The 16,297-nt window shown below is 31.8% G+C and overlaps 1 protein-coding gene across 2 annotated transcripts in view; it reads left to right on the top strand.

Moving 5' to 3' along the window:
- LOC145259290 (uncharacterized) overlaps positions 1 to 16,297 on the top strand; it is an 86,702-nt gene that overhangs the window by 47,552 nt on the left and 22,853 nt on the right. For both annotated transcript variants that reach the window (XM_080117162.1, XM_080117161.1), the window contains exons 4-5: positions 1,125 to 1,209; positions 6,867 to 6,955. In XM_080117162.1, coding sequence (XP_079973288.1) covers positions 1,125 to 1,209; positions 6,867 to 6,955 — 174 coding nt within the window. The remainder of the gene's footprint in view (positions 1 to 1,124; positions 1,210 to 6,866; positions 6,956 to 16,297) is intronic.

Below are 16,297 nucleotides of genomic sequence, written 5' to 3'. Positions count from 1 at the left end.
TACACCTCCAAACACCCGGGCAACACCGGGCACCCATGCTAGTATATCTATAAAAGTGAAGATGTCTGTCTGTTTATCTGTCTGTCTGTCTGTGTGTCTGTGTACATTTTCCTTCAAAATAACTCTGTCAATTTTTAGTCTACAGACTCGAAATTTGATTTACAGTTTACTGAGATTTGGGAATATCGATATGATCGCTGTTCAACAAGTAATTTGGCTGTTAAGGGGTCAAAGTTCAATTTGATCTTTGAGAACTCTACTAAACTCCTCCGATAATTTGGGGTCTAAATACTTGAAATTTTAGATATAGGTTACTTGGATACGGATCTAACTTAATAACTCACTTTGAGCCCAAAACAATAAATTTTAAGGGGTCATAATAGGGGTCAAATTTTTAAAAATTGACCTTTTGTTTTGTTTTGTTTTTTGTTTTGTTGCTCAGCATACACCTCCAAACACCCGGGCAACGCCGGGCACCCATGCTAGTATATCTATAAAAGTGAATGTGTCTGTCTGTCTGTCTGTGTGTCTGTGTATATTTCCCTATGCAATAACTCTGTTAATTTTTAGTCTACAGACTCGAAATTTGATATACAGGGTACGGAGATTTGGGAAAATCGATGTGATTGCTGTTCGGCCAGAAATTTGGCTGTTAAGTAGTCAACGTTCTCAGATTTGACCTTTGAGAACTCTAACAAACTTCTCCGCCAATCTTGTGTCTAAACACTTGAAATTTTAAATATAGGTTACTTGGACATGGATCTAACTTAATAACTCAATTTGAGCACAAAACAATAGATGTTAAGGGGTCATAATAGAGGTCAAATCTTTGAAAAGTGATCGTTTTTTTTTTTTTTTTTGTTTGCTTTGCTCAGCATACACATCCAACACCCGGGCAACGCCGGTCTTAAATTCTAGTTATTTATATTGTTATTATTACCACTATTATTAATGTTGTTATTATTATTAATCTTGTTATTATTATGGATTCTATTATTATTTTAATTCTTTTTATCATTACTATTATTGTTGTTATTATTGTTTGTGTTGTTTTTATTATTGTTGTTCTTATTATCATTATCATTATTAATATTTAAATGATCCATTTATTTTATTTTATTTAGCGAATGGAGTCAAACCTTACAGTTGTTCTCTTGATGAATTGGCTCAGTGCAATAATAAATGGCAATTGGAGGGCTCCAATTGCAAGTAAGTTTATATGAACACATATATTTATGTTGTATCAAATTAAGTACATAGAATGTATCACAAACTTTATAAAACATTTAGTATAAAATGTATAACGTATAAAAAAATACATATATTGTACAGGGTGGTGCGATAAAATTGTCGCCCTAAAGAAAACAAATCTACAGCTTTATTTTAAGACTTTTATTGAAAAAAATCAATTTAGGTAAATTGATTATGTACTAGAGATTACATCTTTTTAATGTAGCCGCCTTCGACCTCATTCACCACCTCGATACAGGTTCGGAATTGGGCGCCTTCCTTTTCCACAAGCATCGGCGAGAGCTCGGCGAATACTCGGCATATTTGTTCCGATTAGGTTGGCTTTGGTGTTGGTTGATGTCATCCCCAGTCAAACATAGAGAAAAAATTTCAGTTGTCCTATTTCAATGTTTGTGGCGCAAATCACTTGTTTTGTATTATTTATTAAATTGTTAGGTGAAAGTACAGACTAGTTAGAAACATACCCTCTTCTCCACATGTTAAGAAATGGGTTTCCAAAACGTTCTTTGCATGAATACTAATGGTTTTTTATTACTTTAACATCATTATTTTATTTTTGTATTGGCTTTGTTAAAGTTAATGCTGTGATTGTTTACAAATAATTTATTTCTGATTTATAGGGACCGTTCTGTTTTACATTGAATGCCCAGAAGTTCATTCTGATTAATGTTTACCACTTTTAAAATAAGCAAACGAACTTGGTTGATTTTAGAATAATTAAATTTTTAACTGGTAAATATTGATCAGAAACGACTTTTTATGAAATATACAAGGGTCCAACAATATTTTTTGGACACTTTAGTATTCGACTTTCCAAGTACCATAGAGTGACGAAATTCCTTCAATAGAATAGCATAAACATATAAAGACAATACCTGTACTAAAAATGGAAGAAAATCCATTAGGTAAAGAAAAATATTTAATTTTCATCATTTTTTACAAAACACACGCAACATTATTTTTCGGACATCACGTTTCTTCTCAATAACTCTTATCAATCACTCTTCATAATGATCAAACATATGCACAATAACATCTCTACGTGTTTCTATTAGTTGTTTTTTTTGGCATTTAGTATTTGTTCCCATAGTTGACCCTCTTCCTTTATTTCAGGTCCATCATAGACAAGTTGCGCAAGCATTTCCCAAATATTTTCCATTAAATTTAGATCTGGGCTTTTTGCAGGCCATTCCTAAGTAGTCATATTCACTCTAGCCATCCATTCTTTCATGAGTTTGGACACATGGATGCTGCAATTGTCTTGCTGTAGAACAAAATCATTCCCGATCTTTCTTCTTATCCTTGGAAGGGCTTTCTCGTCCAGCAACTATTTGTAGCTTTCACTGTTCTGGCGTCCTTTCAGCCACTCCAACCATATATTTCCATTAGCAAATATCATACCCCAAACGAGAACTCCTCTTTCTCCTCCTATGTGTCGTTTGTACAGTACAACAGGCCCACCCCTTCTCGGCCAAGTACACCATCCATCGGGCCTATCAAACGTGAAACGCTTCTCAACAGTAAATATAACCTTCTTAAAGTCAACATGCTTTATTAACCACCTTTTAGAACTCTCCAGTTTTGCTCCTTTGTGTTTCTTTGTTAGTGTAGTTTTTTCTTAGCTTTTGCATACTTTCAACCAATCCTATGCAGTATTCTTTGTACTGTTCGGACTTTTACATCCAATTCACATTTCTCCTTCACTTGTCCTGCTGCAACTTTTTCTCCAGATGTCAAAAGCCGTGCCACATTCCTCTTCATTCTCCTTTCCGTCCTCTTGCCAATTGATCTTTTCCGTCCTCTCTACTTTTTCCGCTCGGAGTTTGTCTTCAGCATGTATTCGACCGTTGATTTCGACAGCTTCAAATCCATGGCGATCCTTCTGATGCTGAAACCATCTTCCTGCTTCTTCCGTGCCAAAAAAAAACGACTTCTTTTAAATGCATTTTCCTCATTAAACTTAATTGTTTTGCCCGTAGAATAGAACAGATAATTGATTCTAATGATGACAGCTAAGTTTACAAGAATAAAATTTGCATACAGCAACATATACATGAAACTAGCTCTTAATAAAATAGGATTTTTTGTCATGTCCGAAAAATAGTGTCACGCAAGTTTTTGTAAAAATCACAAAAAACTAAAATTATCAAAGCCAAACTAAGAAAATGATTACACTAGTAGTGGATTTTCACTCCTTAACTACGTACTTACAATCTTAAAAGTTTTTGGCACTAGTAACCACCTTGAAGTACTTTTTTAAAGTGTCTGAAAAATATTGTCAGGCCCTTGTAAGTGACGCAGAATGATTCGCACACACCGGATTTTTTAATAAGAGATTCATTCGACTTTTTCATATGAGAATTTGGGACACCGTAAGATGCCTACCTTAACAACTTTCTAATGGGGACATAATTGTCCAGTTATTGAGTTCATTTGAAGAAATCCTTAAAGAAACAAGTCATAGAACTTCAACCATATCGATGATAATACTTAGCTTACAATTTTAGCTTTGAGGTTATTTCTGGTATTTCTGACTTTATTGGAATAATTACCACTGGTGAACGATTCAATGACTCAATCGAAACAAGATTTTCATCCGACCTAAATGATAAAAACTAGTGTGTCAACTTTCCTAGATCTACGATTCAAATTTAAATTTCAAAAGAATGTAGTATCTGTTCTGCAGATGCTGCACTTAAGATAATTTGTACCAGTCTAAAACCCTCTATACTGGGACAATTATTATTTTTCGTAACCAGAGTGCCCCCTTTTTGCCTACTTTCAGGGGAGCTGGTTTTTACCCCACATTAAAAACGGCCTTGTGCCTAATTTGTTTTGGTGGGGAAGCAAATAAATACAATAAATAAAATAAAACTAATAAAAAGAAATGTGCAATTGTCGAAATATAATTAAACTACATAATAAATATGAATCCAGTAGACGATGATGATGGTGTTGATTATATGTTAACAACAGGGTTTACATGGTATATATATGGAAGGAGACATATTTGACCTAACTAGTTCTATCGTTTGGATGAGTATATATATATATATATATATATATATATATATATATATATATATATATATATATATATATAGGGTTCATCAGGCTTGTCCTTAATATATATATATATATATATATATATATATATATATAATGAGTTGATATATATATATATTAAGTCATTATATATATATATATATATATATTAACTCATTATATATATATGTATATATATATATATAATAAATTTAAATGAAATAAATGGAAAATATATATATATAATGAGTTTAAGTAAAATAAATGGAAATAAATTGAATGCATGTTACTGAACATAGTTTTAAAACGTATTGATTATTTCACACTTAATAGATTAAATAACCATAATGAAAACAAAATGTACATTTGTCGAAATATGATTTAATTTAGTAGACAATATTGCCAGGGGAAAAAATGAAAGAAAAAAGCGAAAAGAATGTGATCCTACTGTCTTATGCTAAGGAAAACAGAAGTCTGCCACTGGAATTTGGTAATATGCCTTCACTAGATCCAACTTGGAAAATACTGTGGCATTTTGTAATCCGATTGCGAAATCATGAACATGGGGTATAGGCTATATTTTTGTAACATGTGTAGAGGAGAAGACCAAGCACTTTTGGAGGATCAGATAATTCCTTGCTGTAACATCGTTGAAATTCATCTTTCGAGATCCTGTATTTATAGTGTTTCAAACGTCTGGGGGTAACGTAGACGGGTTATTCATTCGTTTTCATATAGTGCTTTGCATTATGCTTAATAGTATCCATGTCCTTGAATGGCTGCGAGAGTTGTGGATATTTTTGAAGAAACTGGCAAATGTGAGTATGTTCGGGTAAGGCAGAACTGATTCCGGTAGACTGATATTTCGTGGTGATACCTTTAATCACGATCTTCGTTTGATTGTCCCTTAGTGTGCGATTAGTCATATTATCAGACAAATTAAACCTGGCTAGAAAATCTGCCTCTAATATTGGTGCCGTCACGTTGGCTATGGTAAAAATCCACGAAAAAATCCGTCGCATGCCGAGATTAATATTTAAGGATTTCTCTCCATACGTCGGTATTTTTGTGCAGTTAGCTGCTATGAGGTGGTAAGACTGTGGAGTCATTTTTTGATTTGGCGGCGGTGGTATCACGCTTTATCTCCGCTTCAGTGTCTATTAAGAAGTTCTACCCATGAGTGTTGTCACGAATATAAAATAGACGACCTTTTGTTGAAAATCCATAAACATTTGTTGCCTCTTCTGGCTGGTATGTTCGTTTCCCTGTTTCTTATTGTTAAAGGAACAAGGTTAAGCACAACGTCTCGCTTCGATAGCGAATTTTACATGATAATAACAATATTTGCTCGTTCTCTCCCGTGTGTTGCTTCGACCTTTACTAAGACTTTGTCTTCTATAGCTCGGTCGTTTATTGAGTGGGTACCGACGGTCTGTTTGTATTAAATCTTGTAACTGCCGTGAAAGTTTTTCAACCGTAGACTTAAGTTCATTAAATTCCTCTTTTGTTTGTAACGGTTGTGATTGCACCGAGTTCACTTTGCGGTTCCGAAGATTTTCATGTATTCGGTCTGCCATGTCCGCTAGTTTTTCGGTTTTTGTTTCTTCCGCCGTGGGTGCGAAAATTTGTATCGTTGTATCGGGTAGTTTGTCCATCCATAGACTCCTCATGATGTTTTCGGATATTTTGTTGTCACCCAGTAATGTTCGCATATGTCGTAATAGTTGTGAGGGGGTACGATCTCCCAATTAGATCTGTGTGAAGAGATCGCGCAACCTTGTCTCGTTGGATTAGCCAGTCCGTTTCAATATTGCCCCCTTAAGCCGGTAGTACTGATTGTCTTCTGGTACATTCTCCAGTAAATCCGTCACCTCGGTGACGACGTCTGTTGGTAGCTTTCCGACTAAGCAACAATATCTGGTTCTCTGGGACGTAACCTGTTTCGCGCCGAAAAGTGCCTGGAGTTGTACGAACCATGACTTTATATTAGTGGGATTGGAGAGTGGTATATTTAGTGATAACGCGGTCAGGGGTATCTCAGCCGGCGGTGATTCCATTTCTTTCTTTTCTTTTAGTGGTGTGTGAAAGTGATTTTGAAGCTTTTAAACTGTTGGTTGTTCCGTTCCGAGTTCGGGACGCTTGTTGTTGTGGTCGAAAACTTTTATGTTTGGTTTGGTTGCGAAAGTTTGTAGTTTTGAGGTCTTTAAACTGCCAAGTAATGTCAGAAATTGTATTGGACCATTGTACGAAGGAGGTTGCACGCTCGAATTTTTTTCGAACTCTTTTGTTTGAACGCGTAATTGGGGTTTTATCTATTTATTTGTTATTTTTAGAACAAGAAGTGGATGCACTTTTTTTTTAGGTGTGTTTAAGCGCACATGTGTCAATCCTTATATAAAAATAAATTTTTGACATGACATCATAACGAAATATTGAAAATGGTTAAAAAGAATTACAAATTTTATAGGCTTTCATTTGACGTTTGATGCTGTTTTATTGTGTCTTTGTTTTACCTTTGTTTTTACAATAATCATGTGCGATCTATACTTTTTATTTCTTTATTTTTTCAGGGATCTGCTTGAGGTCGTCGATTGCTTAAAAAGATGCGATGTGAACATACCCTCAGAACTTACAGAAATGCTGACAAATTACGGTTGTGGTAATTAAGTTTTAATTTCCTATTCATTTAATTGATACATCAAAACCCACTATCGTACACACACACACACGCGCGCGCGCACGCACGCACACACATACACACACACACACACACGCGTGTATTGCCACAGTAACACTCATGTATAAAAATAGCATTTTCTCTGGTGCAAATACGCAGATATAGGATGTCACCAGCTATCATAAACACTGGCGAGGTTGGAGATTACCTTCCAGACAATTGTTCACATCTTCACCCTTATCCCACCAATATCTAGGACAGGTGGGGTGTGTAATGAATAAGTACGAACTAGTGATGGGACGATTCCAAAATTTTTCCCGGTTCCGATCCAATTACAGATTCTGTTCTAAATTTCCGATTCCAATTCGATCCCCGATTCTGATTCAGATTCTTTTAATATTTATAAATATTTAATTAGAGATTTGGGGGTTTTTTTTGTTCTTTTTTGTAAATGTTCAAATTATTACATAAACCTCCGGTTAATTTCTGAGTATATTTTTTCTCAAATGTTTTCCTTGTAATGTATTTCAAAACTGAAATACAAAAAAAGATTTATTTTGATTTTAAACAAAGTCAAATTGTATCAGTTCGTTGTTAGTGTACAACATGCCACTTGAAAGTTTTCATAAACAGTTGAAAATAGTCGACGATTGATGAGTAAAATGAGAAAACAATGTAAGAACTAAATATTAACAACGCCCCCTCCCATTGTTACGAACGAATTTCTAAATAATAATGTTACTATTTAGAAAACCATTTTTAACATGGAGAGGGCGTTGGGCTTCGTTAATTATTATATACCTTCCTTCTATGAATGTTTAAATTTTATTTTAATTATATACATTTAGTGGGCTATTAAATTTATTTGCTTTGCTGTAAAAAAACGAGATGCAAATAACAATAACAACTAGCGAAACCTGTGGGAATTCCACAGTTTTCGCTAGTTGTTATCCATAACAATTAAACAACAGATGTAATCGTGACACACAAAATAAATAACGCACACGCTATCATATTAACATATAGTATTGTTAAAAGTCATAAAACTACGCATCTTTCCTATTATTAACCATAAGTACGAGTGGCAATACGAAAAATATAGAAATTACATGTGATTTTATGATTTTACATATCGGCCTTAGAATTAATCGTAAAAATTATATAACTGCTTAAAACGTTATAATGCACAGAAATCGGATCAGTTTACATTATATTTATATGCATAAATGAACACCCCTTCTAAATTCTATAATAACGTTTCGGTGTGCTCACACATAATCGCCTAAAAAAGTAGAATCTCATATGTTTTGGTTATTTTAAATATAGATAAAAGTGTTTTTTTTTAAGTTAACAAATTTTAAATGTTTGCTCTTCCAAAGTTTTGATAAACTTGTGAGATTTTCATCTATGTTTTCACTTGTGCCAAAACCAAACAAAATATCAGGAAAAATTTCAAGCATGTTAAATATTTGATATTAAAGTGTGAAGTCTCTAATAGACACCATATTGTCAAATAGGTACGAAAAGCTTTTAAAAATTTGTGATATTGATTAGGCAAGTGAACTCCAGAATATTTTCTTTGTTTACAATAAAAACTAATAACAACAAATAAAATTAGGTTTGGAGAGTCTACATCTAGGAATAGGTTCTCAAATATGCTTGGAATAACAATTGTCACAGCCGTGAAAGATTTCCTTAGGTCCAAACGTGTGCCATAAAACTTATTTCAGAAAGAGGCCGATAACAGACACTCCAATGTACAGCTGGCGCCAACGAAATTTACCTCCCCATACACACCGCCCAGAGCATTTAAACGTTTTTAATAATCATATGAATTCCCTCGAATGAGGGCGTATGGACATTTTAGCGATTAGATGCAAACCGATTATAAGTGCAATAGGCACGTTATCTCTTGATAAATAGCCAATAAATAAAATAAATTAAACTCTGCTAATCAGTGTTCAATCTGTAAATGTGGGCCTTCTCAGTCTTATGTTGTAAAGAAACAACTTCTAATAAAAATAAAATCTGTGCTTGTTTCATTTATTTTTTTAATTTTGGAATCAGTTTGGAATCGAAAGTTCGACAATAATTTTTCCGATTCCGATACATCAAAATGTTTTTCCGATTCCGATTAATCGTCCCAACCTTAATACGAAAATACACACGTTTTAATCTTCCTCTGCTAGCTCTGAACGATGTGACTCGATTTTTCTTTCTCTTATACCTGGTCCTCTGAAAAGAAAAAAACGTCGTTTTCATTTCGTCTGCTTTTTCCAAAATTCCTTCATCCAGAGAAGATGTGGGGTTTCACATGGAATAAAGTGGGGTAGTTACTAATTTTATCGTCACTCCTTGTAGAAAACAGCATTTATACTCAAGCCTGGGATGTCAGTAAAGAAGAGATGAACTAATACGTTGATTAGCATCTTTTTGTCTGAATGTTTCAGTTGAAAATTTATTATTTGGATTATTTTCTTTTCGGACTATTGTCCGTTCTATCAAGTTGGTGCAAAAGATTTTGCCTATTTTAAATGTCATCTTGAAAATTTAATCACAACAATAACGACCTTTGATCTCTGTATCTTGATCCCATCTTTCAACAATCTTTATAAATGCCTCACCTGTCGAATTCTTTAGGGGTTGATGTGAAATATGAATGTATATTTTTTTTTACTTTTGAAATCGCAACTTTATAATATATAAGAATCGATAGAACATTAACTCTATTATTATATATAAGAAACCTGCAAGAATTAAAATATCATATTTAAGCGTACTTTACGACCGGGTTATGCCGGGCGTCTCCGCTGGCTTAAATAAATACTTTTGCAGTTTTAACAAAAGAACTACAATAATATCAGAGCGTCTCCATTTACGTTAAACATCTACAGATTACCAACATCAATATATTACATATGAATGTGTCCCCCGTGGAATTGCCACAGGTTCTGCTAGTTATTATTATTATTATTATTATTATTATTATTATTATTATTATTATTATTATTATTATTATTATTATCTCACTTAGGTAATCCACAATCGATGGTATTCTCTCGAGTCTGGGTGACAATTAGTCTGCCCAGGTTAGCAGTGCTTTTCACTTCTTAATAACATTTACAAAAGAATTTGGCTTATCACAACAGTCGCTTACCATCGACTTCTCGTTGGCAACGACCATTTTTCTTCACTGGAATTTGCATGGCAATAAGCTTGCCCAAGGTCCCAGTCTCCTTCGCACCCATCCAGCGTACTCTTTTGCACTTTTCTCGTTTACTCCTATAGATTTGATGGTGTCCCCTTCCAAAAAAATCTAAAAAAATAATAAAAACTAAATAATAATAATAATAATAATAATAATAATAATAATAATGGTACTAGTGCATAGAGTGATCCTGACGTAAATAATACCGTTATTAGTTAAAAAGCCATTTTTAACATGGGGAGGGGAGGGTGTTTTGTAACTATTCTATACTTCAACCTTACAATTGAATAAAAAACATCATACAACTTTAATTAAATTTGGAAATGCGATTTAAAAAATAGCGGGGATCACTCTCTGCACTAGCATAATAATAATAACAATAATAATAATAATAATAATAATAATAATAATAATAATAATAATAATAATAATAATAACAACAACTTTTATGGCAGCTTGATATTATTTTCCATGGACCATCAATCCTTTTTAATTGTTTTAGCCTACTTTTGTTTTAAGTGTTTAATCTTTACAATCTTTATAGATTAAACTCTTTTGCAATCATATTTAGTTTTACATATAGAGAGGGGACCTTGCAAGTATTATCATTCTCGTGTGGTAATATGTAAATTGGGTGTGCCCGAAACATTATAAAAAGCAAGTCGCTGGGAGGAGTGGCAGAAGCGTTTAAGACTTGCAAATAGAGTACTTCGACGTGTATCTCGTGTTGTGAACAACGAACTACTCGACTCAACTTGTTACTAGCGAGCCTCTGCTTAACGTTTTAACCCAAAAGTTTTGTTGGTTTGCGTTAGACAAAGACTTCTGATACAGGTTTCGATCCTGGTAGTTGCTTGTCTAGCCGCACTGACGAGCTGTAAAACAGCAAAACAGTACTGTATGTGGATGACTATCTATCTATCTATCTATCTATGTATCTATTTATGTATCTATCTATGTATCTATCTGTAAATCTATCTATCTATAAATCTATCTATCTATCTATAAATCTATCTATCTATCTATAAATCTATCTATAAATCTATCTATCTATCTATAAATCTATCTATCTATCTATAAATCTATAAAAGAATTTCAAACCACACTTCTTCTTTCAATAACCAAAATTCAAATAATAACCAGGGAACTTCTCTAACTACACTGGTTAAAAAGCTTAACTCTGCCAATACCCACTTTTCAATTAAATGGACCATCCTAAAAAAAGTTAAGTCTTACACTCCAGGATCTAAGTCTTGTCACCTCTGTACATCTGAAGCTATAACTATTATAACCTCCCCTAAAAGTAGTAATATAATAAACTCTAAAAACGAACTGATCTCCTATTGCAAACATATGTCCAAGTTTATATATGGTAAATTTGAAATCACATAGCTATTAATTTAACCCTTCAAATATATATCTTTTCCCATAATTTTTTTTTATATATAATCTTACTTTCTAAGCTTTTTATATTATTAATTTTATTTGCTTTTTCTTTATTTCTTTGGCCGGTTTTCCATCTGCTGTCTCCGTTTTATGGTATAAGTATACCTATTAATTAAATATATACATCAACCTACTCATTTTTATTCTATGTATTTGTTTACTTATATTTTACTATATGCATTTACATACACATTTATTTGCCTTATTCCAGAGTTTGTAGATACCGGCCTCTCCCTCCCCTTATTTTGTATGTAAGTATGTATGTTTTTGTTTAACTTGTATATGTTTTTGGATATGTGTATATATTTATGCATGCGTGTGTGTTTGTATATATATATATGTATATATATAGATGTGTGTGTGTGTGTTATTGTATATGTATACATATATGTATATATATTTATATGCGTGTGTGTATGTATATACATGTATGTGTGCATTTGTGTGTCTGCATGTATATCTATATATATATATATATATATATATATATATATATATATATATATATATATGTGTGTGTGTGTATATATAATTTTCTATTTTTTTATTTATTTTTTTACTTTCATTATTTTTATTTGTTATATATATATTTTTATTTTTTTAAAAATATATATATAACAGACGCCCCCCATTTCATAAACTTAGCCATTTATTTGTTCTGATCAGTTTTCTTAATTTAATTATGTGACTTTTACGTGCATGTCTAAGCTGACCTAATTATTAACGCTAATTTTCGCGCTTCTTGTCTGGGTCAGTTTGACCTTGCTTTTCAAATTTAATACTTCACCGATTTTCGTTTTTTTTTTTAACCTTAATTTTTTTTATTCATTCAGCCTTGACAGACGTGTTTTTAAATATTCTCTCCAGTGCTTTTCTTTTAATGATTTGGAATTCATTCCATTTGCGCTTTTTTCCAAGGAACTCTGCCTTTTGGATCATTTTGGACCATTTGGAATTTACCCATTGGATTGAAATTTTAAATTCGACCTTTTTGGATTTTACCATTTTGGGATTTTTACCCTTCACCGGACTATCATTTCATGTGAAATCTTTTTATCATTTTTCTTTTGCCTCCTGTTCCCCTTACCTCACCCTTTTTTTTAACCAAGTAAGATCTGTGACTTACTTGTAGTTTCATTAAATACTTTTATATGCAAAATCCGGTCCTGCATTTTGCTAATTCCTGCACTCTGATGAGACGGAGAGTATTTCTTCGAAACTCCGCGGATTAAGGACTATCCACTTATCTTGTGTTTCCTTTTTTAAAATTAAATATGTTTTTAACTCTTTTTCAATATGTCTTTTAACATGTTTTATTAATTATTTGTTCATATATATATATATATATATATATATATATATATATGTGTGTGTGTGTGTGTATGAATGGAAATGTATAAAAAAGAATGCATGTGGATGACTATCTATATATATATAGTGTAACCCGGATATAAGAGACGTTAATATAAGAAACGCTGTTATGCTTCTAATCCGGATAAAAGAATTTCTTATATCCGGGTTACGTTGTATATATATATATATATATATATATATATATATATATATATATATATATATATATATATATATATATATATATATATATATATATACTAATATCCAAATTACGACCAGAATTCAATAACAGACTGGAGCTCGTATCTTCATTCATTATATAACTCTAACTTACCATTACAACTATATATATATTAATATATGTATATATATATACATTTATATATAGATTAATATATATATTAATATATATATATATTAATATATATATATATTAATATATATATATATTAATATATATATATATATTAATATATATATATTAATATATATATATATATATTAATATATATATATATTAATATATATAGATATGGATGACTATCTATATATATTAATATATATATATTAATATATATATATATATATTAATATATATATATATTAATATATATAGATATGGATGACTATCTATATATATTAATATATATATATTAATATAAATATATATATATATATTAATATATATATAGTATTGTTTTGCTCTTTTACAGCTCATCATTGTGGCTAGAGAAGCAACTACCAGGATCGAAACCTATATATATCTATATATATATATATATATATATATATATATATATATATATATATATATATATATATATATATATAGTTTAACCCGGATATAGGAGACCTTAATATTAGAAACGCTGTTATGCTTGTAATCCGGATAAAAAGAATTTCTTATATCCGGGTTACGTTTTATATATATATATATATATATATATATATATATATATATATATATATATATAAGAACAGTCATAGAATAAACAAACAAACTTATTATACATATCGTGTGTAGAAACTATTAAACTCAGTCGGTGCAAATGAAGTTCATGTAAATATATATATATATATATATATATATATATATATATACTACAAGTAAAAATAGAATTGTATAATAAGTCGTCTGTTTGTTTATTTTATGACTGCTCTTTACATGACAATCATTTGCACCGACTGAGTTTAATAGTGGTTCTAAAAACGATATAGAACTGAGTATTTTTTCAGTGACTACAAAAAGCGTTTATTCCAGTAATTTCCAACAATGCATTTCACTGTTTCAAAATATCACTCATGCATCGAACATGTCTGTCAAGACGCTCTTTCACGCATGTGTCTCTTGTCGCTTGCATCTCATTTTTATTTATTTTTTTTTTCGACCCTCGCGGCGCAATTTTTCTATCGCCACACAGAAGTCCCGGAAGCTTTCTTTACGCGAACATGTGATTTTTATTTTCCCGCGTATTTGTCTTTACGCTTCAATACACGTTAAACACACGGTTTATCAGGTTTGCATTTTAACATATAATTATATATATATATATATATATATATATATATATATATACATATATATAAATCCATCTCGGACACAATATTATCAGAGAGGTCGTTTATGAATATTAGGAAAAATAATTATCCAAGGATCGACCCCTTAGGCACTCCTGCAGTAATGTGATGCAGCTTGGGTGTACATCCGTCAATGACAAGCTGTATACTTCTATTGCCCAAGAAGGATCTAATTATATTTAATATACGTCCAGTTATACTGTGCGATTAAATTTTCATTAGCATCCCTTTGTGTCAGACTTTATCAAAGGCCATGGATATATCAAGGGCTATATGCCTGACCTCACCGGCCTTATCCAATACATGGTAAATGCGCTCAGAAATGACTGTTAAAATGTCTGCAATAGAACAGCATTGCCTGAATCCATACTGTTTGTAAGAGAGAAGATTTGCTTTTGCGAGGTAGTGAACTAGTGCTTGATTAATTAAGGTCTCAAAAATTTTAGCAAAGAGGAGAAGGAGACTAATTGGGTGATAATTGAGAGGGTCTGTTCTTTCACCAGAAAGAAAGTTAGAAGGTTCTGCTTATAGAAACTGGCAATAGAAATTGACCAATCAAACAGAGCCACGTTCTGCTAGCAGCCAATCAGAAACCAGAATTGTTCCATAAAATTTTGAATCTTTATCATTGCCACATCACGAGAAAGATCTTTTGCCTTTTTTTCCCGCAAAATTTTAAAATCCGAGACTTATACAGAACAGCTACCCAGCAAAAACTCTTCATCACCAGCATCTGTACAGAATAGATATCTATCAGAAACTCTTCTCTTCTAAAATTAAACATGGTCTTCAATTCAAAAATTATTCTTATTATTGTTGTTATAATTATTAGTATTGATATACTTATTAGATTATTTTAATTCTTCTTCTTGTGATTATTATTATTATTATTATTATTATTATTATTATTATTATGAATTTATTATCTATCTATCTATCTATCTATCTATAAAAGTGAACGTGTCTGTGTGTCTGTGTGTGTGTCTGTGCACATTTTCCTTCTCAATAACTCTGTCAATTTTCAGTCTACAGACTCGAAATTTGATATACAGTGTACTGAGATTTGGGAAAATCTATGTGATCGGTTTTCGGCCAGAAAGTTGGCTGTTAAGGGGTCAAAATAAATCGATTTGACCTTTGAGAACTCTACCAAACTCCTCCGACAATTTTTGGGGCTAAACACTTGAAATTTTAGATATAGGTTCCTTGGACATGAATCTAACTAAATAACTTGATTTGAGCCCAAAACAATAAATTTTAAGTGGCCATAATAGGGGTCAAAGTTAAAAAAAAATTACCTTTTTTTTTGTTTTGATTTTTTTGCTCGGCATACACCTCCAAACACCCGGGCAACACCGGGCACCCATGCTAGTATATCTATAAAAGTGAAGGTGTCTGTCTGTTTATCTGTCTGTCTGTCTGTGTGTCTGTGTACATTTTCCTTCAAAATAACTCTGTCAATTTTAGTCTACAGACTCGAAATTTGATTTACAGTTTACTGAGATTTGGGAATATCGATATGATCGCTGTTCAACAAGTAATTTGGCTGTTAAGGGGTCAAAGTTCAATTTGATCTTTGAGAACTCTACTAAACTCCTCCGATAATTTGGGGTCTAAATACTTGAAATTTTAGATATAGGTTACTTGGATACGGATCTAACTTAATAACTCACTTTGAGCCCAAAACAATAAATTTTAAGGGGTCATAATAGGGGTCAAAGTTTTAAAAAATTGAC

This window comes from Euprymna scolopes, chromosome 34 (genome assembly GCF_053919585.1).
Source record: "Euprymna scolopes isolate OS-2025 chromosome 34, ASM5391958v1, whole genome shotgun sequence".
Lineage (NCBI taxonomy): Eukaryota > Metazoa > Mollusca > Cephalopoda > Sepiida > Sepiolidae > Euprymna > Euprymna scolopes.
Note: the sequence above shows the minus strand (reverse complement) of the source record. Positions and strands in the feature narration are given on the sequence as shown.